Source organism: Microcebus murinus, chromosome 22, assembly GCF_040939455.1.
Source record: "Microcebus murinus isolate Inina chromosome 22, M.murinus_Inina_mat1.0, whole genome shotgun sequence".
Classification (NCBI taxonomy): Eukaryota; Metazoa; Chordata; class Mammalia; order Primates; family Cheirogaleidae; genus Microcebus; species Microcebus murinus.
The window spans coordinates 11,584,991-11,609,406 of record NC_134125.1 but is presented as its reverse complement, the minus strand read 5'-3'; the positions used below and the strand labels follow the sequence as shown (position 1 = coordinate 11,609,406).

Genomic DNA, 24,416 nt, shown 5'->3' with positions numbered 1-24,416 from the left:
GAATGTCCAAACTGGGCATTAATCACCTTGGTTTGGTCCCTGCCAAAGCTTCTCCCCAAGAGGCTTGGTTATACATTAAAATTCTCTTTACCTGCAAGAATGGAAAGTGACTGTGGCCCACTTCAGCAAAAAAAAAAGGGGCTTTGCGAAGATTCTGGATCATCTCAGACTTCAAAGAGGCACTGGACCCCACCCCCCCCACACATGAAGGGTGGTGCCAGAAACCTCAGGGCGCAAGCGGAGGGACCCCTCCTCTCATCAGCCCTTCTCCAACCTTCGTGAGCGGGAGCATCACCCAGGAATCAGGTTCAATGCAGACTCTGATTGGGCAGGATGGGGACACAGCGTGACTCTGCTCCCAGCTACGGTATAAATGAACATGCTCAGCGCGAACCTCCCAGCCCCTATGATCCGTAGTTTCTGGGAGAAGGCCCTGGATGGGTCCCGATCAGGCCAGGTGCCCACCCAGGATTATCGGCCGTGAGCAGGGGCCCCAAGAACAGCGAGGCCCCAGCCCGGTCTCGTGTGTCCAGTTATTCCCAGACAAGGGTGGCCTTGGGATGGGGCGGCCATCCTAGGGGGGGCTGACGGCAGCTGGGACGGAGCCAGGCCAGCTCTCCAGACAGTGACCGTCCGAGCTGGCGAACACTATCACCTTTCAACCTGGAAATGGATTTCCAAAGGCCCCAGGGCTGGAGGGTAGGTGCAGGGAGCCGAGCGAGGGCAGGAGAGAGGGAGGGAGGGGAGACTTGAACTGGCAGCTGGTCCTAATTTCCCCAGGAGGAGGCCTGACGGCCCCTCCTCCGTGCTGAGTGTTTGCCATTAAAAACAAACAGTATCATTTGGTTCAATATAAAATGAATTAAAGGAAATTAAACTGCGAGGGCCATGTGGCAAGCCTTGTGCGCCATTGTCTGGGGCTGTTTGTCATCTTCCCCGGTGGGGAACAACAGCTTGGGGGGTGTGGAGCTGGGCGGGACTAGACAGAGAAATAAGTAATGCAACCCCCTCCGGCCCCCCAAAGGGGGGTGGGGTTTGGGAAATCCCAGGTGCCTGCTGGGGCTCTGTCCCTTGCTGCGTCCCTTGGTGGCAGAATGTAGCCTTTGAGAGTCTCCCAGGGAACGGAGTGAAGGGAAAAAAACAAAACAAAACAAGGACAGCAACAAAAAATGATGCGCAGGCTCTGGAGACAGAAGGTGGGGGATGCTGGGGTAGCCGAGGGAGGAGGACGTGGGTGTGGGGTGCCTGGGTTGGTGGGGAGCAACCTGGTGGGGCCTCAGGTGCACAGAAAGCAGCTGCCGCCGCCATGTGAGACGGGGTCACTGGGTCAGGGGTGTGGGGGTGGAGGGCAGTGGGCAGAGAGGCGGGATCATGCAATGGTTAAGAGTGTGGGTTCTGTACCTAGACTGCCAGGGCCCAAGTGCCAGCCCTGCCACTTGCTTACCCTTAACAAGTCACTTGCCTCAGTTTTCTCATCTGTATGTTGGGGATAATAAAACTCTCTCTCTCCTAGTGCTGTTGTGAGGATGAAAGGAGTTCACATATATGAAGCACTTAGAACAGTACTAGGCACGTCAGCTATTTATTCTTACTCTATTATAATATCATAGTGATGATTCTGTTATTATCATGGGTCCCGGGGGGGGGTATTCCCCCTGGCATCCGGAAGACCTGGTTTCTCAAGTCACAGCTCTGTCACAGACTTGCTGTGTGACCCTGGGTAAGTGAACATACCTTGCTGAGCCTCAGGTTCTTTATTTGCAAATGAGGGATCATCACCCGGGGACAGAGACTGGCAGTGACCTCTCCATATCCTTCCTCCCCTGACTCTTTCAAAGTGAGAGTCTCCATTTTTGCTTAAGGCTGTTGCCACTCAGCTACAAGATGATGCTCTCAGCCTGCCAGGCACCAAGTGTGACTGAGTAGTGGCCCATGAGATCTAAGTGAAAGTGACCGGAACAATTTCTGGGAAGTCACAGACAAAGGGCCAGGAACACTTATGAAAGAAGATGCAAAACTCCCATAAAAAGCAGCATGCAGAATCCAGGAGCATATTCAAAGGATAATACATCACAATCAAGTGGCGTTCATTCCCGGGAATGCAAGGATTAACAGGAAATCTAATAATGCAACTCTTCATAGTGACAGATCAAAGGAGAAAAATCAGATGCTCTTTGATCAAATTCAACAGCCCTTTCTGATTTTAAACACTGTAATAAATTGGACTACATGGGTGCTTTCTTGACATGATAAAAGATTCTCAGCCCCAATGCTGGTATCTCATTTAATAAGGGACTACGACGGTTAGTTTTAAGTGTCAATCTAACCAGCTAGACTATCCTACTCAGTTATGCAATCAAACTCTAATCTATGTGTTGCTTTGAGGGTGTTTTTTGGTTTGTTGGTTTTTTTATTGACAGAGGCTCGCTTTGTTGCCCAGGCTAGAGTGAGTGCCGTGGCGTCAGCCTAGCTCACAGCAACCTCAAACTCCTGGGCTCAAGAGATCCTCCTGCCTCAGCCTCCCGAGTAGCTGGGACTACAGGCATGCACCACCATACCTGGCTAATTTTTTCTATACATTTTCAGTTGGCCAATTAGTTTCTTTCTATTTTTAGTAGAGATGGGGTCTCACTCTTGCTCAGGCTGGTTTCGAACTCCCGACCTCGAGCAATCCACCCGCCTCGGCCTCCCAGAGTGCTAGGGTTACAGGCGTGAGCCACTGCGCCCAGCCTGTGAGGTTGTTTTGTAGATGTGGCTGACATCTGTAATTGGTTGACTTAAGTGACAGAGATTGTCCTCGATACTCTGCATGGGCCTTACCCTATCAGCTGGAAGGCCTTAAGAGTAAGACTGAGGCTTCCACAAGGAAGGAGAAATTCTGCCTGAAGACCACAGCATCAGGACACCAGACTGGATGACAAAGAGGAGACTAGACTGGATGAGGAGGAGGAGACCAGACCAGAAAAGGAGACGAGACAGGATGAAGAAGGGATGAGACCACACCAGACCAGACGAAGAAGAGGAGACCAGATGGGACAAGGAAGAGATCAGATGAGGAAGAGAAGACCAAACGGCAAGAAGAGGAGGCGTGAAGATGAAAGGCCTGAAGAGGAAAAGGAGACAAGACTGGAAAAGGAGGAGGAGACCGGACCAGACAGGGAGGAGGAGACAAGACTGGAAGAGGAGGAGACCAGACCGGAAGAGGAGGAGGAGAGACCAGCAGAGGAGGAGACGAGACCAGAAGAGGACAAGGAGACCAGACCGGAAGAGGAGACCAGATTGGAACAGGAGACCAGACCCGAAGAGAAAAAACGAGACTGGAAGAGGAGGAGGAGACAAAACCGGAAGAGGAGATGAGACCAGAAGAGGAGACAAGACCGGAAGAGGAGAACAGACCGGAAGAGGAGGAGATGAGACCGGAAGAAGATCAGGAGAGGAGCCCAGAAGAGGACGAGGAGACGAGACCAGACGGGAAGAGGATCAGGAGACGAGAGCAGTACCTCATTGAGACCTCATGAACCATCCTATAAGATAGGTATTGTTCTTTGCCTTGTTTACAGATGAGGAAACTAAGGCTTAGAGAAGTTATATAATCTGTCTAGGGTAACACCTCAACTCATGAAACTGAGAATTAAAACCAGGCCTAACTCCAGAGTCTCTGCTGTTAGCCATTATGCAAGTCAGATACCTTGTTTCTTGACTATATGGTTGTTCCACAGCTTCCTCCAAAGGTGTCCTCAGGCTGGCCCTGAGCCACAGCTGCTGTCCTGGTGATTTCCAACCCCAGATTTTATTTTTACTCTGGATGAGGGGAGGGGCACGGTCCTGGGCTGGAGGGCAGAAATTGGGCTTCTTGTGCTGTTCCGTCTCTGGACACAAGAGGGGGGACTCTCAGCAGGCATCACTAGGCCTCACTTGCCCCATCGGTAACACGGGAAAAATAATCCTACTCCTGGTGCCTGGCAAAATTACTCTTTTTTGAGATCATATATGGAAGAAATCTGCATAAATGATTAGCACTTATTAGATTATGTATAGATCTAGCCCCCAACCAAAATGCCAGACTTAATTCCCAAAAGTTCCCAGCAAACTTGGAAAACCTTCAAAGGATCCTTACCTCCGTGCCTTTGTTCATGCCTTCCATGTATCTGAAAGGCCTCCTCACCTTCATCTACCATAATCCTACCTATCCAGAAGGCCTAGTTCATAGGCTTCCTCCTAGAAGGTGTTTGTGGACCTTAACCACTTAAGACAGGCATCACTCCTAGCCTTACCATATAATTACCGATGTACAGGACATCTCCTCTATGGAGGACATGTGTTGGTTTTTGCTTGCCTAATATCTTGTCCCCCTTTTAGTAACAAGCAATTTGATTTTCCTCTGGTGAACAACTTTCCCTCACTTTTAATACATATGATATTTATTTATTTATTTTTTAACTTGGATTTTAATTATGTACATAAATAGCAACATGAGAATGAGGAGTTCTAAGGCTTGTACATTATCACCAGGTGAAAAAATTTCAGATTAGTTTGCTTGTAGGATGGTATCACCCAAGAAAACAGAGGCCTAGTATAGTTTTTCCTGAAGAAGAAAGCCGGTTTAATACATTCAATACTGACTTCTCTGCCATTTTTCTGTAGAAATATTGATTTACTGTATGGAGTTTCCAATGTTTACCTATAACTGATTAATATGGGCAGAGCATGGAGTTTTCTACTTATTTCTGGGTGAATTCTTCACCTTTCCTGGCTTTTGAAAGCTCCCCTTCCATAAATGTTCTATGACTATGTATCCTCGTAAACCCCAGTCATATAATTTCTCCTCGCTGACCTGGACAAATGTGATGTGTTGTGGATAATAGAGGCAGCTAATCCCATGAAACCAGGTGGATATACCAGCTTCTTTACTTTTGAACCTCTAGCCAAAAGGAGTCCAACAAGGCCAGCAAAACCAATAACACCAAGTCTTGGGAAAAACCCGGTGCATTTTGGAGATTCATAGCTGTCTAACCCCCAATGAACCAAAGTTTGTATCTTGGGCTTAGTTTGAGAGTATGTTTCCTGACACCCGCGTGTATATGGCTCGCAATAGTGTCGGAGCTGTGAGATGCTTTCTTCGAGTTGGGTCCGTGGTTCTTCCACATATTTAGATTGACCCGAGGGAGCTGAGTAGGGTAAAAGCTCATCAATCTTCTTGGGATGTGGGGGAGGTGAGTCCTTTTTCGGTGCTGCATAGACTTTTAAGGTGAGTAGACTCAGGCTGGCTGGCCCCACGGACCTCTAAATTACCTTGAACATGTCGCTGGCAGTGGCAGCTCCGGCAGGTTATTTATTTATTTTGAAACAGAGTCTCACTGTGTTGCCCGGGGTTGAGTGCCATGGCGTCAGCCTAGTTCACAGCAACCTAAAACTCCTGGGCTCAAGCAATCCTTCTGCCTCAACCTCCCGAGTAGCTGGGACTACAGGGACGCACCACCATGCCCGGCTAATTTTTTTTTATATATATTTTTTAGTTGGCCAATTAATTCTTTCTATTTTTAGTAGAGACATGGTCTCGCACTTGCTCAGGCTGGTTTTGAACTCCTGACCTCGAGCAATCCACCCGCCTTGGCCTCCCAGAGTGCTAGGATGACAGGCGTGAGCCACCGCGTCCAGCCAATGCATATGATTTGGATGGGGTCAACCCCACTTCCAAATCCAGAGGTCGGCATGTGACGTAGGGCTGTTCAGAGTTACTATCGTGGGTTCAGTGAAGGGCAGGTAACTCAATTAAGAGCACTGAGAATGACTCCTAGGATTTTTGCTAGGACCACTGGGGTAAAAAGCTCTATTTTTGCTATCATTGGATGTAAACATGGAGCTGTGAGGGGCTTTCACATGGGACAAAAAATTCCTGAGGATGAAGCCACCCAAGAGCAGGTTATAGAAACAGACCTTATCTGGAACATAACATTGCCGGAAACCCTTGGATCTTAGACCCAGCTATTCCTGAATCTATTAATAGAAGTAACCTGCCTAGGACAAATAAATTCTGTCCCCTGCCCACATTCTCTTTTTTTCCTTTTAAGATAGTTTGTGTTGGATTTCCATAATGTAGAACTGAAAGATAGGAACACATCCTCAATTTGTTTATGAACTTCAAGGGACCAAAAGCCTGATCTTTGTAACTTTACATTTCTTAGCATAGTACCCGGTAAGACAGAGGGTCCTCGAGGTTTGATGATTGATTCCTTCAATCTCACTTTCCCTGAGCACCTCCAATGAGCGGAGCTAAGCACTGGAATCACAGGGATAATTAGACATAGTCCTTGCCCTCGAGAGTTCTGAATTTAGTACAAGGAGGAGGTATGAAAATGATCACTTTATAATATAACTTGGCTATAATAGAAATCTGAGCAAATGTTTACGGGATTCCAGAGGGTTGGAGGTTTGGGGAGATGGGATGTGGGAAGGCTCCTCAGAGGGGGTGACGTCTGAGTCAAGTTCTTGAGGAATGAACAGAAGTTCCTAGGCAGAGAAGTGGGCATGGGGAAAAGGTGTCCCAGAGATGAGGTGTTCCAGGGGAAGAGAACAAGATTATATATTAATAATTATAAAATTAATAATAATAATAGCACCATCTCCTGTTCTTCCTGTGGCCTCTTCACAAGCTCCTTCCTCTTTCTCTTCCTCTGCCTCATCTATCAGTGGAACCATCACAGTGGTTAAAGCACGGGCTCTGAGCTCTGAAAGATTTTGGTTTTGCCCAGACGGGGTGCCTCATTCCTATAATCCCAGTGACTCAGGAGGCTGAGGCGGGAGGATCACTTGAGCCCAGGAGTTTAAGACCAGCCTGAGCAACATGGTGAGACCCCAGCTCTACAAAAATAGAAAACTTAGCCAGGCCTGGTGGTGCACACCTGTAGTCCCAACTACTCGGGAGGCTGAGGCAGGAGGATCACCAGAGCCCGGGAGTTCAAGTTCAATGCAATGAGCTGTGATGACGCCACTGCATTCTAGCCTGGGCAACAGAGCAAGAGTTTGTCTCAAACAATAAAAGATTTGGTTCTGCCACTTAAAACACCCATGATCTTGAGCAAGATCACTTACATTTTACAAATAAGGACAATAGTGTATTTGCCTTATAAGATTGTCAAGAACATTAAACAAAATTACAAAAAAAAAAAAAGATGACAGCATCAGGTCAGGCGTGGTGGCTCATGTCTGTAATCCTAGCACTTTGGGAGGCCAAGGCAGGAGGATAGCTTGAGGCCAGGAGTTGAAGACCAGGCTGAGCAAGAGTGACACCTCCCCCATCTCTACAGTGGAAAAATTGGAAGTGGAAAAAGTGGAAAAATTAGCCAAGCGTAGTGGCATGAGCCTGTAGTCCCAGCTACTTGGGAGGCTGAGGCAGGAGGATTGCTTGAGGCCAGGAGTGTGAGGTTGCAGTGAGCTAAGATAATGTCACTGCACTCTACCCATCGAGACAGAGCGAGACCTTGTCTGATTAAAAAAAAAAAAAAAAGACTGCAGCATCAGTTCCTGCCGGGGAGTTTCCAGGCCCCGCAATCATGCAAGCCGATTCCTTGCAATCAATCTCTTCACGTGCACATTCCCTACTGGTTCTGTTTCTCTGGAGAGCCCTGTCTGAAATGACCCTAGAGGCATTCCCGTCAAGACCAGAATGAAGACAAAACCGCCCACTCTTGCCTCTCTGTTAGGCAAGAAAAAGATCCGACAGCAAGAAGTGACCCGCCAAACAGTGAGCAATGGAAGAAGTGATGGAGCCAGGCTCTGCCCCATGTTTAAATCCAGAACCTCTAAAAAAGACAATTTCTTCATCTTTCTGGATAATGTGCACACAGCACACTTCGAAGATGGGAGGGATTTGAAAGTAATGCTAAATGCTTAAAGCAAGATGTGGAAAAACAGCAACCTGTATTCAGCACTGGAGGAAGTGTGAATTGCTATAGCCTCTCGAGGAAGAACCGTCTGGGGACATCAGAGATAGTCAATACTAAAATCCAGCAATTCTATTTCTAGGTGGCTATGTTAAAGAAATTTTTGTGCATCTGCACAGAGACATTCATTATTGTACTATTCATAATGGTAAAAAAAAAAAAAAAAAAAAAAAAAAAACCAAACCCAATCTAACTGTCCATGAGTAGGGGAATGGATGAATAAACCAGGAATATCATACAGCACTGAAAAATGAATGGAGACCTGGAACTACACATATTAATAAAGATCAGCGGTTCTCAAACTTCAGTGAGCATTCAAGTCACCTAGAGGGCTTGTTAGAACACAGGCTGCTGGCCTGCCCCTCCACAGTTTCTGAATTAAGGGTCTTAGGTGGGGTCTGAGGATTTGCATTTCTAATCAGTTGCCAGGTGACGCTGATGCTGCTGGTCTGGGGACCACACTTTAAGAAGCACAAATGTACACAAACCTCAAAAACAAAACACTGTGTAACAGCACAAGATGCACGTAGCCTGTACGGATGCTAGTTTGTTACACGTGAAAACCAATACCATATTTTGTTTATGGACATACACACTGACAGTAAAAGAACAAGCGATAGCCTCCAGGGTAGAAGACAGAATACATAATATTTCAAAGGCTGTGGCAGAGAGATTGCCATGAATTCTCCAAATTCCTCTTAATTTCCCCCCAGGCCTCAGGAAGACAACTGTTTCCCAGATTCTCTTGCTGTTAGGTGGGGCCCCCACTGAGTCTTAGCCAATGGCAGAATGTGGGTGCAAGTGAGCCACACAAGTTCTCGGTACCGAAAACCTTCCTGGCAACCCTCCCATCTCTCCTCCCTCGTCGGCCCCCTGGGGCTGAGGTTCCATTGGAGACTGTGTGGTCTCAGCCCCCTGCTACATAAAGACTCAGCATCTCTGGTCTCTCCTAAGGGTGAGCCCCAGGGATCGGTGTGTGAATCAGCTCTCCAGGCAATGTCTCTGTACATCTAAAGCTGAGACACGCTGTCCTAGGGGAACATCCCGGGGGATGGTGATTTCATCCCATGGAAGCAGCCTGGATCCCTGAATGCCCGCATGGAGCAGAGTGCCTCAGTCGGCCTGCACTGGACCACGACAGGCTGGAAATAAGACGCTGGGCTGTGCCACCGAGACTCTGGCGTTGTACACTCTAATTCATAGAGGGGGAAACCGATAATACAGAGGTTGCAAGTGGGGGGAGACATTTGGGGGGGGCTTTTATTTCTATAAAAGAGGAGGAGGATCTGAAGCAAATATGGAAAAAGTTAACATCTTTGAAATCTGAATGGTGAGTAGAGATCTCTGTTATTATTTTCTGCACACTTGAAATATTTTATAATTTAAAAGTATTCAAAAATAACCTAAAAATGAAAAATCTCAGATTTATCCAGGCAGGTACCGACAGCTGGGAATGAAGAGGGGGTAAAGCAGAAAGCGCCACCCCAGAGGCAGGTGGTGCCTTACAGTCTCCACCGCTGGAACAGCAGGACCAGGTGTTTCCTGGCTGCCGCGGACCCGCTGACAACAAATGGGCCAGCTCCCTTCCCCACAACCGCAAGTGGCGCCAGCACCGGGGATCGGTTTCCCACGGCTGCCGTGACAGATCCGCACACGCTGGGCGGCTGAAAACAACAGAATTTTATTCTCACACGGATCTGGAGGCCAGAAGTCTGAAATCGGTTTCCCCGGGCCAAACTGGAGGTGTTGGCTGGGCCGCGCCCCCCCCCCCCCCCCCCCCCGAGACTCTTGGGGAGAAGCTGACCCTTGGCTTTCCCAGCCTCTGGCGGCTGCTGGCCTGGCTCGGCTTGTGGCCGCGCCACTCCAGTCTCTGCGTCCACCATCGCACTGACTTCAGGGTCAGTAAGCTGCTTCTTAAAGGAACAGACGGGAAATAGTTTGGGTTTTGTGGGTCATGCAGTCTCTGTCACCACTACTCGGCTCTGCCATCGTGGCAAGAAAGCAGCCACGAGGCATAAATGAGTGCGGCCGCGTTCCAATAAAGCTTTATTTGCACAAACAAGCACTGAGCCCACAGGCTGTAGTGTCCCGACTCCTGAACTAGATTCTGCAACATGTTGTGCTCCTTGATAAGAGGGTTCCATGGTTAATACGTTGGGAAAATTAAGCTAGAGAACACAATGTGAAACGAGTTTCTTGACTGCAGGACTTCTCAGAGCCTTTACTATGTTATTTTTTTATGTGTGTGTGATAACATACAAAGCATTTCCCAGAGGTCTGTGACCACAGAACACCTTCTTATAAAATGCCTATTAACATTTCCCTAAGGGCCCAGACCATAGTTTAATAAAGGATATTTTTACTACCATTTACGGCATTGGTATCTTACTACCATGGTAAAAGTGGCATTTACGAAATCATAGCATTGCTTGCTTTTCTTGCTTGCACGCTATGGAATTCTAGTTAGATTGACTTTCTCACTGACTTTAAACTATTAGTAGATGACTGCTAACAGTACTGTCTTCCTTAGAATAACAATAACTAACCAGCCAGGACTTGATGTGTTATTTAATTCTCACAACAGTGTTACGAGGTCAGCCCTGCTATCACCCTGCTATTTTAAAGATGGGGACACTAAGGCTCCAAGGGGTTAATAAGGTCCCAGAGGCAGAAGGTGGCAGAGCTAGAACCTGAATCTGAGTTTTAGAGCGTGCGCTCTTTCCATGAGCACCCGAGTTTTAGAGTGTGCGCTCTTTCCATGAGGCTGGGAGCTGGAGACCAGCCTGGACAACATAGCGAGACCCTGTCTCTAAATAAAATAAAATAAAATAAAAATAAAAAAAATTAGCCAGGCATAGAGGTGTGCGCCTATAGTCCCAGCTACTCAGAAGGCTGAGGCTGGAGGATCACTTGAGTCTGGGAATCGAAGGCTTCAGTGAGCTATGATCATGTCACTGTACTCCAGCCTGGACAACATAGCAAGACCCTATGTCTAAAAAAGCAAAAACCCAACAAGTTTCATTCAAAGAGAATCAAGTGAGTGGACGAAGGTTAGGATGGCATCTTACTCATTTTTACATTCTTGGGATTTAGCATTGCCCTGTAAGCGAGCAGACCCTGAACAGCGTCAGTGGAAGTGGGGAGGCGGGGGCAGCGGCGAGGAGAGCCCTGTGCGGTGGAGAAGCAGGTCTGGTTTACCCCCCCCCATAGGTATTAACGTGAAGCTCCTCCCTCCCCGTGAGTCGGGAGAGACCTCGCGGTCCTAGTTCACACGAGTTCACTTTCTAGTGGCGGGCTGGGGGCAGGGGAGACAAAATAGATAGAGCCAAAACGACCTGATCCGATTATTTCAGATACTGCACGCTAAGAAGGATGCACCGTGATCGCATGATAGTGCAGGTGGGAGAAAACGACTTTCCACAGGTGCTCAGAGAAGACCTCTCGGCGGAGATGCCACGGCATGGAGATCTGAATGGTGGCAAGGAGACAGCCACGGGGACATCCGGGGCAAAGCTGCCCCGGGCAAAGGGAACGACGCATGCCCAGGGACCGCGAAGGAAGATGCTGGGGGCGTTGGGGACGCCAGGAAGTCACCAGCATGGCGGGTCCAGAGTGCGCAAGGGAGACGGGTGTGGGCAGCGAGGCCGGACTGGTGGGACGCAGCTAGACCAGGCAGTCCCAGGACGTGCAAGTGACAGACAAATCACCAGGATTTACGACGACAAGTGGCAGCTTAAGACCCTGGGCCAGCGCGACGGTTTGGGCTTGAGGCTGCAGATCGGCGGTCACCGTCTTCAACCCATCTTGGCTGGCCAGCGGGCACGGCCCTCCCTGGGAGACCCAGGTGCGGGTGACGGTCCCTGGAAGACCCTCCCGCATTGGGAGGCATGTGGGACCTGGCGCTGGCGGAATGACAATTAAGAAAAGGCCGAAAATGAAGAGATTCCTGAAACCCCCAGACGAGGTGGCTCACCCCACCGCACGCGTCAGGGCCACCCAGCGGCCCCAGTCCCGAGCGCCCTTCCAGTGCAGTAATTACGGTATCGAGACCCAGCCCGCCCTCTCAGCGGATGGCGTGGCAGCCCGGGGGACAGATGTGCCCACCCGCCCCCAGCCCAGCTGCAGAGGAAGACGCGGCCTTTTCTTCTCCCCAGACAAGGATTGATGAGGACTGCGGAGAGCGCTCAGACAGGCAGCGAGAGGCGGCGGACCTCCTCCAGGCCTGCAATTCATCTTGAGGCCACTATTCACATCACTGTTTACAGGCGGGATTAGGCTCTGACCCGGCACATTAATCTCGCCGAATAAAATAATAATAATCAAAAAAAGGGAACTGGACAGTTGCCAGGAGGCATTAATAACTGTCGCCCACAACTCGAGGCACAAGGAAGGGGTGACAGGGCCCGTCCCGCCCCCTTGTCCCCACCAGCGCCCGGTTCAAGGACAAGGAAGTGAGGCAGCTCTGGCCTGGGGGACTTGGGGGACTTTACATATAGATGGCTTGTGGGGACCTGGCTCCTAAATTAACTCTGAGCAATTTCCCAGACAAATTCAGGGAACTCACGTGGGAGGGAGCACAGTCTAATAACTTAGAGCAGGGGTTGTTCTGGAGTCAGACTGCCTGAGTTCGAATCCCAGCTTAGCCACTTATAGGCTGTGTGACCTTGGGCTACTTCCTCAACCTCTCACTGCTTTCATGTTGCCGGGATTGTAAAACGGTGCAGCCACTGTGGGAAACAGCTTGGCGGTTCCTCAAAAAGAAAGACCAGATGACCCGGCAATTTCACACCTAGCTATCTACTCCCCCAAACTGTGTTCAAATAGATACTTGCATGTGAATGTTCACAGCAGCACTATTCACAATAGCCAAAAAGCAGAAACAGCCCAAGTGTCCATCAACAGACAAATGGCTAAGCACATTGGGGTCCATTCACTCAATGGAATATTATTCAGCCATAAAAAAGGAATGGCATACTGATACATGCTACAACATGGATGAAACTTGAAAACATGCCAAGTGAAAGATGCCAGACACAAAAGGCCACATATTATATGATTCCATTTTTATGAAATATACAGAATAGGTAAATCCATGCAGACAGAAAGCAGAGGAGTGGTTGTCGAGGGTTTGGGGGAACAGGCAATGGCGGGTGACTGCTTAGGGGTTACAAGGTTTCTTTTCGACATGATGAAAATGTCTTAGCGCCAGACAGAGCTGCTGGTGGTTGTACAACATTGTGAGTGGCCCAAATGCTACAGAATGGCTTACTCTAATCTAATTAATGGTTCATTTTATGTAATGTGAATTTTATCTCAATAAAAAGTAAAAAAAAAATCAAGACAACAGCACTTGCCCTGCAAGCCTAATGTCAGATGGAAATGAATCAGCCACGCCTGCCCATGGGAAGGGCTGGCCCCACACTAGCTGTCATTGTTGTCCCCATGAGCTCTGCAATCTCCGGCAAGTTATTTAACTCAGTTTCCTCTCTGTGACAAGAGACACCGACAGCAGCTACCCTCCCAGGACTGTTAAGACTGAATGAGACAATGTCTCTAGCAGGCTGTAAACTCCATGAGTGTAGGGATTTTGATCTCCTTTGTTCACTGATGTGTCCTTAGTGCCTAGAACAGAGCCTGGCGCACGGTTGGCATGTGGCAAATATTTCTTGAGCAAAAGGCACTGCTTAACACAGGTGGACTGTCCCGCAAGTGTTTGCTATTTCAGTTGTTATTCTTGGTCCTAATTAGAACAATCTGCTCTCAAGTGTCAATTTGCACCAACCAATGCGTGGGCTCTGCCTGTCCTACCTCCGTCTGACCCTGCTGGCTGGGAGGAGCCAATGAAATCCCAGCAGGCGACAGGTGCTAAGGTGAGGGGGGAGGACGCCGCCACATCTCAGTGCTGGCTGCGGCCCAAATTCCTCCCCAGCCTGGGCTGCTGGGGTCAGGTCTTGGCTCCGGCTGGTGCAGGGAAGGATATTATTGCTCAAGAAAGAGTGATGGGCTTTGTGTCCACAAGTGGCTGGGACCTGTGCCCAAGCAGGAGCTGGCCCCTCGGGGCACAGCTGATTCCGGGCCCAGGCATGTGGCCTCAAGGAAGCTGACAGTATAGCTCTCGGACCCTCCCAGTCCTACATGAAGCCAGTGCAGGGCAAATGAAGCTATGAAAACCACCACCTGGCTAGGGTCCTCAGAGATTAAACAGGTGCGAGAAACACCTGGGTTGGGCGTCAGGCAGACCTGAGTTCAAATCCTGGCTCTAACAAGTGTCCACAGGGGGCAATCACTGAGCCTCCATGTTTTTGTCTGCAAAATGGGGATGAGAGAGTGTACCTTGAGGGGTGGGTGGTGGTAGTGGTAGGGGGAGAAGAGCTTAATGGGCAAGCAGTCATGGATATCATGGTCTTGGGAAGGGTAAAGGGGAGGAGGCATCTTAGGACTTCTGGTTGTTTTTTTTTAAGAGATGAGGTCTTGCTCTGTTGCCCAGGCTGGAAAGCAATGGCGTGATTGCAATTCACTGTGACCTTGAACTCCTGGGCTCAAGCGATCCTCCTGCCTCAGCCTCTCCAGTAGCTGGGACTACAGGTGTGCACCACCATGCCCGGCTAATTTTTTAAAATTTTTTTATAGAGACATGGTCTCCCTATGTTTCCCAGGCTAGTCGTGAACTCCTGGCCTCATGTGATCCTCCCGCCTCAGCCTCCCAAAATGTTGGGATTACAGGAGTGAGCTACTACCACACAGGCCCTTATGACTTCTTTAGGGCTCCTGTTCCCTCTCTTGCCTTTCTTCTCCATGTCTCTCTCTCTCACTTTTAAATTTTTTTTGTGACAGAGTCTCACTCTGTTGCCCGGGCTAGAGTGCTGTGGCATCAGCCTAGCTCACAGCAACCTCAAACTCCTGGGCTCAAGCGATCCTCCTGCCTCAGCCTCCCAAGTAGCTGGGACTACAGGCATGTGCCACCATGCCTGGCTAATTTTTTCTATATTTTTTTAGTTGGCTGATTAATTTCTTTCTATTTTTAGTAGAGAGAAGGGACTCACTCTTGCTCAGGCTGGTTTCGAACTCTTAACCTTGAGCGATCCTCCCACCTTGGCCTCCCAGAGTGTCTCTTTTAAATTTTTGTCTCTATGCCATTTTGTACTTCCTGGCACTGCCTTTGGGCACCACAGCTGTGGCTTCATTTGAGAAAACCCCAATAGCCTAGGATTTTGGTTCAAATGAATAAATCACAAAGTTGGGGAGGGGAGTAAAGGTGGGGAGTTGGGGGACAAAAATGGGCTCAGAGATCGCCCTGGCTCATGTGTGCGGTTGGTCACCACTCAGTATCGATGGTCAATGCCAACCAGCTCTGCGGCCGAGCAATGCCTGGGACAAAGTCTGAGCTTTCTGAACTTGCAAGGGGACTGTTTTTACAGAATGGAGAGCAGGAGACTTCAGGGATTCTTCAGTCCATCCACTTTGGTCCTGGTTCCCTTCGAGTCACCTTACAGAGCCTCTGGCACTCATTACGTCCTGCAGGTGACGTCTAGTCCTAACCCCGCTCGGTCCTCTGAATTCCACTGGCTGTTTTCCCAAGACCTCCTCACTCCAACACCTGCCCGTGGGTCTCTCCCTACGGGACACGGCGAAGCGTCACTGCCACCACTCACCCCCCTCCGAAACCAAGGCGCACGTCGCTGATCGGTCACAGAGCGCTTTGCTCCCGAGCCTTGGTCCCCTTTACAAAGCGAGCTCCTGGAAGCCACCAAGAGCAAGAGCCTATGAAAGCCGTCCTTCCCTGGGAGACGCAGGACGCTGAGCACGCTCACGTTTGTTTTCCCGCTCCCAGGTGAAATTGACATGAAAATTGCACCAAGGGCCGCTTTGAAATAAGGCAACTTAGGAAAAATGCACTTGGAGGGTGGAGGTGTGACAAGCAGGTGGTGACAACACAGAGGCACGCTCAACTTCACGGAACTGTAAGAGGCGGGTGGCAGGGCCCTGGCTCTGTGGGCCCCCGTGCTTTCCTCCGCCAGGCGGCGCCCTGAGACGGGGGTACCCGGTGGCCGCAGCCAGCGCCTGCCTACCTTGGACTTGACGGCCAGGATGATCTTGGGCAGGGCCACGATGAGGCACTTGAGGGCGATGGTGATGTACTTCAGCACGAAGTCTGCGATCCCCACGATCCACAGCAGGTCGAAGAAGTCCAGGGTCTCCAGGTTGGGCTTCAGGAATATGAGGCTGGGGGGAGGGTTCACAGAGTCAGGACGCTCACTTCCGGCAAGGCCCTCAGTAGCTCCTTCTACTCAGGAGCCTTGCAAATATCACATGTAGAAGGAGTGCTAAACCAGAAGTCAGACATCTGTGTCCTTTCCCTGAATCGGCTCCCAACCTGCTGTGTGACCTCCGGTGGATCTCTTAACCTCTCTGAGCCTCAGTTCCCTTGAGGGTGAAATGACAAGATTGGCTGGGACATTAAGGTCCCTGTCTTAGTCCTTTTTGTGTTGCTGTAAAAGAATATCTGCAGCTGAGTAATTTATTTAAAAAAAAAAAAAAAGAGGTTTATTTAGCTTATGGTTCAAGGGGCTGGGAGGTTCAAAGGCATAGCCTTGGCTTCTGGTGAGGGCTTTTATGCTGCATCATAACCTCACAGAGAAGGTCAAAGGGGAAGTGGACATGTGCAAAAAGACAATAAAAACCAAACAAACAACCCGAGGGGTGTCCTGGCTTATAATAACCCACTCTCTTGGGAAGTAATCCACTCCCACGAGAACGAATCCAGTCTCACCAGGGCAAGAACTCACTCCCCACCGCATCAAGCCATTCATGAAGGCTCTCCCCCCATGACTCAAACATGTCCCAACAGGGTCACATTGGGGATCGAATTTCAACCTGAATTTTTATGGGGACAATGCAAACCATAGCAGTGCCCTTCAGTTTTACGGGTGCATGACAGGCTTTACAAGAGGTGAAAGGAGGGAAAGAAGACAGCAGACACTGTGAAGGAGGGAGGGGAACTGAGGAGCCAGGCGGGCACTATGCTAGCTCTTTGCTCGCTGCTCAATAAATCCTTGCAACAGTTCTCTGCAGTGCGCTTTGCTTATCTCCAGTTTATAAATGAGGCACTGAGGTTTGGAGAGGTGAAGTCCGTTGGCTGAGTCAGTCACACTACCTAAGGGTACTAGTATCAGACAGACTTGAATTTGAACCCACGCTTCTCCATTTATTGGACCCTGGGCAAATAAAGTTCTCTCTGTAAGCCTCAGTGTTCTCATCAATAAAATGGGAATCATTCCTTCCCTGACAGTGTTATTAGCAGGATTTGATGAGATATTAGACATGCTATAGACCCTGTCATGCAACAATGATGATGATAATAGCAATTCTCTGAGGAAGGCACGTTTTATTCACCCCATTTTGCAGGTGAGGAAACTGAGGCACAGAAAGGTAAAGTAACAGGCAGAAGGTCCTACAAACAAAAGGGACAGAGGTAGATTGGAACCCAGGCATCCTGACTGTAGTTAGTGTTCTCTATCCTCTCCCTCCACAGGGAGGGGGTGTGTGACCCTGAACTTTAACTGTGCCCTTCCCTGGGGATCGCTGGTTGACTTTCACACTCTGTCAAACCTTCTCTGCTTCTGTGATCACGGAACAGAGATCTGCCTTACACTTTCTTTCCATTTTATCTCAAAGACACCAGTTGGTGTTCAATTTATCTACTAGGTTTTATTCCTTTACTCTCAGTGCTATTTTTGTTTTCGCTTTTGGTAGGGGAATGCAAAAATGTTTTCCCACAGATTAAGCATTAAGCCCACTTGTTTCCAAAATATTCTATAAACTTTAATGACTGATATATTTTATTCTCAGTTTTGCTCCTCCTTAGGTACCATCACCAACAATCATAGTAATTAACCATAAAATAATGTTAATTAGGATATGCTATGTCCAGTGTTGTATAGTTTACTTTCATGTGTATTTTGACATTTGGCCTTCCTAATTAGCCCGTTTGGGTAGAGAAGGCAAAAACTGATTTGGTTCTGGTTTTACAAATGAGAAAATGGGAAGATCCAAAGAGGTTACGTTATTTGCCAAAGGACACCAAGCTGGTAAGTGGCAGAATTAAGACTCTGATGTGGGTCATCAGACTTCAAATCCTAAGGAGATTCAAGCTCGCTGGTAAAGGCTGTCTCCAGGACTAAGACTGCTTAGGAAGGGCTTCATGAGGCCTCAGTTGCCTCACCTGTGAAATGGGTCACTAAAGAGGATCAACTAAGATAATGGTTGGTTGGTGTCACGTACAAACATTACAGACTGGTGACTTCCTTGAGGACAAGGACTCGGCTCTGTTGCTTTTCTCTCTCTCTCTCTGTGCTGCCAGTTTGACTCGGGGCTGCTTTGATGGGGGCACAGAGATTTGAGCCTGGGAACATGCCCAGAAAATGACACGAGCCGGAAATCCAGCCAAGGTTCTGGGAAACTCCACCTCCTCCACCCTCCACCCGGACTCTGACATTCTGGATGGTGCAACTACTGCAGGGTATGTGGTATGTGTTGATGTCCTGGAACTAAATCCCCAAATTGCTTTCACGAGGTGGCCTCAGAAAGTAGTGAAGCTGCTCACTCCTCAAAGTCCATTTTCTAAACAGACAGACACGATCTGAAAGCTTGACTTGAGTTTCAACCCTGTCCTGTCCTAGAGGGCCAACCCTCCACCCAACCATCCAGAAAAAATCTTCCGTCAACTCCAGCAGCCCTGATAGTTTTTATACATAGTCATGACATTCTGGCAACATTTTCTTTCTTTCTTTTTTATTTACGAGATGGGGTTTTGATCTGTCCCCAGGCTGCAGTATAATGGCGAGATCACAGCTCACTGCAGCATCAAACTCCCTGGCTCAAGCGATCCTCCTGCCTTAGCCTGCTGAGTAGCTGGGACGACAGGCGTGTGCCCTGGTAACATTTTCTTATTCAGTGATTTCCAAACACTTTTTGAAAAATGAAGCTAAATTGCTGGCCATCGTGCCACGTGCCTGTAGTCCCAGCTACTTGGGAGGGTGAGGTGGGAGGATCGCTTGAGCCCAGGAGTTCAGGACAATGCCACTAAGGACAGTGAGCTACGGACAATGCCACTGTACTCCAGCCTGGGCTATTATTAAAATTGATTCTACTTGTTTCTTTTTAGTTTTCTCCATGTGGCAATTAGAAAATGTCCACTTATATAGGTGACTTGCATTATATTTCTATTAGAGAGTGCTGGTTTAGGCATGTGTGTGTAATGACAGCAGGGTGGAATGCGGAAGTTACAATGTGACATAGAGCTGGCGTGTCATTCTCAAGTGAACAGGTGTGTGCCCTGAGCCCACCAAAGCCCCCGGCTGTCCCGTTGTGGGGTCAGACGCCCCCACTCACCTGTTGTATAGCTGCTGGGAGCTGAACGTATAAAGCACATACAGGGTGTTCCCTGCCAGAAAGGCCAAGATCCACAAGATGACCAGCACTGACCTCTTCTCCTGGAGACAAAACAAGAGATCTGTGAGACCAAAGGCGTACATGGGGGAACCTTCCAGAATGTTCTCTGATGACTGGCAATGTTTCACTTTGTCAAAGTTTTGGAGGAAGCGGTGCTGAAGGTGAACAGAAGGGCACTGGCATCTTCCCACCCCGCTGGGACCCGAAGGGTGGTCACAGGGAAGGTGACAGAAGCGTGGACACCTGGTTGGAGAACTACCCAGAAAGGCTAGCGGGCACCATGGTTCGCAGCACAGCCTCCAGGGCTGTGGGTGACCTGAGTTCAAATCCTTGGTCGGTTGTGTGGAGTTGTCCAACCTCAGGCAAGTTCCTTAAACTCTTTGCAATTCCCTTTCCTCATCTGTAAAATGGGTATATCTTCGCATCTACCTTACAGAGTTGTAAGAACTAAAGCACTTAAGATGCTGTGAGGAAGTGAGGCACAGAGAAGTAAATAACTCTTACTCAAGGACATGCCTTTTAAGCCTCCATGTCCTCATGCGAAAATGCGGGTGTCGTTCAGGATTAAGTCAAATTTTTCAATGCAAACTTTCAGTCTGGTACAGACTTATATTTCAGGCTTGCTAAGGGGTAGGACCTAGATTATTAAGAGTTTACGACTCTGAAGAGTAGATTCAGATCTAGAGGTTGGAAATTTCTGTTCTCGCCTTTCCTAGCGTGGGCCTCTGGGTCACTGCCCTGGACTGACCGTTCCACGGAGGGCCACATGGCTAGGATTAAATCCAAACTCGCACACACAGATATCGAGACCCTCCGCAACCCAGCCCCACCTCTCTGTCCTAGGCTTTGCTCCTCTTAGTCCCCAGGAAGACAAACTGCAAACCCCTCTCAGGCTGCAGTTTCCCAGCAGCTTCCTGGCCTGACAGCGATTGCACGCAATGTCGGGAAGAGGCGCAGAGAAGGTCACGTTCGTGCCTGGGCACCGCCCTGGGAGACGCACGCAGAGCCCTCTGCTGTTGACTCTCAAAACCCCGTCTTTTCCTGGACCTGGAGCCGCTTCGTTGCTGGAATAAGATGAGGTCATAACTTCCCCAGCGTAACCTTCCCTGTGGTTTCGGTAAACGCTCAAGACACGCTGTCTCCAGGCACAGCTCAGCGCCCCACACACGGCACGATGCACCTTCCAGAGAGCGGATGGATTACGTGCAAATCCACTCGCCCGTTATTCCAGAAGCGGTCAAGGTTAACGGCGCTAGAAACCACCTCCAACCAACTGCTCTTATCAATGTGATTAATGCACTCGGCAGCCCTTTTTACCCCGATAAATAATAGATCCCAGTTTAATTGTCTATAAATCCAAATCACAGGTGGAATACGAAGAGGGAATTAGCAACGCCCCAAGAAGACACAATCTGAAGGACAAAGGGTGTAATAAGCTGAGATTCCTAAGATTATCGAGGGTCGTGTAGATCTGCCGTCACAGAAAATATGCATAGACAGGCAAAATGTCACCTGTGTCCTCATAGGGGGTCAAGGGCCCCTGGAGGCCTGTCCATGGATCCAGACATACTCTCAGCCCCTAAAATTCAAGTTGAGGCACCATCTGGATGTTACTACATTTGAGAGAACCCTAGCCCTCAAAGCCTCCCACTATGGTTTTGAGTTACTAGCAGCAGAAAGGGGACTGTATGAAGAAGACGAGCTGGTTGTGGTGGCTCAGACCTGTAATCCTAGCATCTTGGGAGGCCGAGGCAGGAGGATCGCTTGAGGCCAGAAGTTTGAGAACAGCCTGGGCAACATAGCAAGACCCCATCTCTACAAAAAATAGAAAAATTAGCCAGATGTGATGGCACGTGCCTGTAGTCTCAGCTACTCAGGAGGCTGAAGCAGGAGGATCACTTGAACCCAGGAGTTGGGGGTTGCAATGATCTATGATGACACCACTGTATTCTAGCCCAGGTGACAGAGCAAGGCTCTGATTCAAAGAAAAAAATAAAAAAGATGAGACTAAGGGTCAAGAAGAACCTCTGACTCTGTCCCAAACTCTGGACCTCAACATGCTCATGTGCAAACGAAGACTGAGCTGCCCTCCATGCCACAGGGAGACCCAAGTGCTTTTACGAAAGCAGATGACGCTATAGAAGGCTCAGAGAAGGCGGGGACTGTTATGACATCACCTGTGCAGTAGAAAGCACAATAATTGCTCAGTTAAATGTTTCTATATGCCAGGCACTGTGCTAGACACCTTCAACCTACTATCTCATTTAATCCTCACAACAGGTCTATGAGTTGGCGTGAATAGTCCCTTCTGCGGAGGTAGTGTCTGAGCCTGAGATCACCAAGGTGACCTAATCAAGGCCCTGCAGGTGGGTGGGCTTTGAACCGGGAATGAGCACAGGCTCTGTGCTTAACTGCCTGGGTTCAAATCCTGATGCCACCACTTGCATTGGCTGTGTGGCTTCAGGCAGAGAACTTAGTGTCTCTGAGCCACTCTTTCCTCACTGGCAAAATGAGACAGTGATTTTGTCTCCCTCCCAGGTTGCTGGGATGAATCTGCTGAGATATGAGATATCGATGGGCTTAGCACTGTGCCAGGCCCACAGCCAGGGCTCTGCAGACATGGGCGACATTCAGGGGCACAGTGCTGAAGCTGTGTGTCCACCCAGCAGCATCAGGGGGAAGGCCTTAAGTATGCGGGGGGGGGGGCGTGCAAGTGAGCTAACAGGCTGACGGTCGGGAGGGCAAAGGCGTTAGGCCGGGGGCCACGTGGAGGACATGCTACTGCTGGAAGAAACGGGCCGGACCGTATGGAGGGCAGGGGAGAGGATGAAACACCCGGGCATCTGCCCAGGGGTGGCAGGCAGGAGAATGGCCTCGAGGAGAAGTCCACGTCCTCATCCCTGGAACCTGTGGCCATGTCGGGTCGCACGGCAAAGGAGAATCAAGGGTGCAGGTGGAGTTAGGGCCGGAATCAGCTGACCCTGAGATGGGCCGATGCTCCTGGGTTATCCGGCTGGACCCAATGTCATCGCACAAGGGACCCTAAAAGCAGGAGGAGGCGGCAGAAAAGAGTGTGGGGCAGCTGTGACTGCGGAAAGATGGTCACAGGGAGGCATGTTGCCGGCCCGATGGAGAAGGGATCATGAGCCAAAGAATGTGGGTGACCTCTAGACCCTGAAAAAGCAAGGACAGAGATCCCCCTGGAGTCCCCAGGAGGGACGCAGCCCTGCCCACACCCTGATCTTAGCGCAGAGAGACCCTCCTCAGACTTCTGACCTGCAGAGCCGCCACACGACACATGTGTGCAGTTTTAAGCCACTACGATCGCGGTCATTTGTGGCAGCAGCCACAGGAGACCAGTTTGCCAGGGGACTCACCTTCAGGGAGACCTGTTCGCGGAGCGTGGAGTTGGCGTAGGCGAAGGTGCTGGCCATCCCGATGCACACGGCGATGCCTGCGGGACAGAGGGGGGACAGACGTCACCCGCTTAGACTCATCCATCAGGCCCAGCCCAGGACATGAGCAGCGCTGGCAAAAGACACATCCCTGGTCCCCGTGGAGCTGACAGGGGAGGGAGAAAATTCCCACTTCTGGGGGATTTGGGCTGCCATGGAAACCACTGGGGGACCCCGGGCCATTCTGATTTCGGGATAGGCTGTAGGCCCCTGTGGGGACACTTTATAGCACCAGGTTTGAGCATGAGCTGTGTAGTCTGGGAAGGTTCAAAACTCAGCTCTGCCACCTCCTCTCTGTGTATTCTTGGGCGAGTCACTGAACCTTGCTGAGCCTCAGTTTCATCATCTGTAAAATGGGCAGAGCAACAACCACACTTACCCCATGGAAGGGTAATACTTCCATGATACTTGATAGAACATAATCTCTAGCAGTTGGTAAATGGCACCTCTTATTATTTCTACTTTCCAAAAGAATCAGAGGTGTGTTATTTTGTAATAAAAGCATCCATAGAAAAAGACGATGACACCATAAGGAATTAAAGTTTAATGTTAAAGGGGGAAACAAAATCCCAGCTAAACAGGCAAACATGACCCAGGCAGATGGGAGAACAGAACTGAATTTTATTCCACAAGTCATTACATCACCACAATTTGCCAAGCAACAATCTTGGAATTCTCCCTGAATAATGATTTTTAAGTCCTGCTTTTTGTTACTTGTAGACAGAATTCTGTTTTCACGTGACGAGAGCCTAAAGTTCACTCGCTCTTCCCATATATGCATATTCTACATATTTTCCCAGATCTACTTTGTAAAATATGTATTTTACTGAAAACATATAAAATAAGAACCAATAACCCCACAATCCTTTTTTTTTTCCTAGTCTCCTCTTTGATTAAAAACAAACAAAATAAAAACCTGCCAACTGAAAAGAAAAATGACCACACTCAAGAATAGAGCTTAGCTGTGAGTTTGCCAGAATTTGGGGTAAGGGGAACATACTGGCTTCCACTTCTAGAAACAGAGGGGGAGGGGCTGATATGGTAGCACCCCAGCAAGGCAGGCAGAGTGAACGGAGTTGGCTGGAACTTGCCAGCGAGAAGAAGATAAGAAATAAAGGCTGGGCTTATCTCCTCAGGACATTTTCTTATGGGAAGTCGTAGGCCACTGGGGTAATTCTCACTGTCATTCCTACTGTGGGGCTAAAACAATAGCCCACCAGGCCTCCAGAACACAGCGACAGCATGCACTAATAACAACAGTACTAATAACAACAATAACAATGTATCAGAGACCATTAATTGAACATGAAATATGTATCGGGTACTAGGCCGAGCACTTTATGAATCATTATCTTACTCCCCAATAATAACAACAATAGGTAGTATTTATTGAGCACTTGCTAAACACCAGGCTCTATGTTAAGCATTTAAATGTGTGCTAATAATGAATAGAATAAAAATCGCAACCTACACTTGCACAGCGTTTTCTCTTGGGCAGGCCCTGTCCTAAATGCTTTACACATAGTAACTCAAATGTAATGTCACTGTGATCCCATGAAATAGAACA

General features: G+C 49.0%; 1 protein-coding gene and 1 pseudogene across 3 annotated transcripts in view; both read right to left on the bottom strand.

Moving 5' to 3' along the window:
• RNFT2 (ring finger protein, transmembrane 2) overlaps positions 1-24,416 on the bottom strand; it is a 59,466-nt gene that overhangs the window by 26,096 nt on the left and 8,954 nt on the right. For all 3 annotated transcript variants that reach the window (XM_075996603.1, XM_075996605.1, XM_075996604.1), the window contains exons 5-7: positions 22,772-22,848; positions 19,335-19,435; positions 16,013-16,166 (exon numbers count right to left, since the gene is read on the bottom strand). In XM_075996603.1, coding sequence (XP_075852718.1) covers positions 16,013-16,166; positions 19,335-19,435; positions 22,772-22,848 — 332 coding nt within the window. The remainder of the gene's footprint in view (positions 1-16,012; positions 16,167-19,334; positions 19,436-22,771; positions 22,849-24,416) is intronic.
• On the bottom strand, positions 3,607-5,301 carry LOC105866948 (MICOS complex subunit MIC26 pseudogene; annotated as a pseudogene).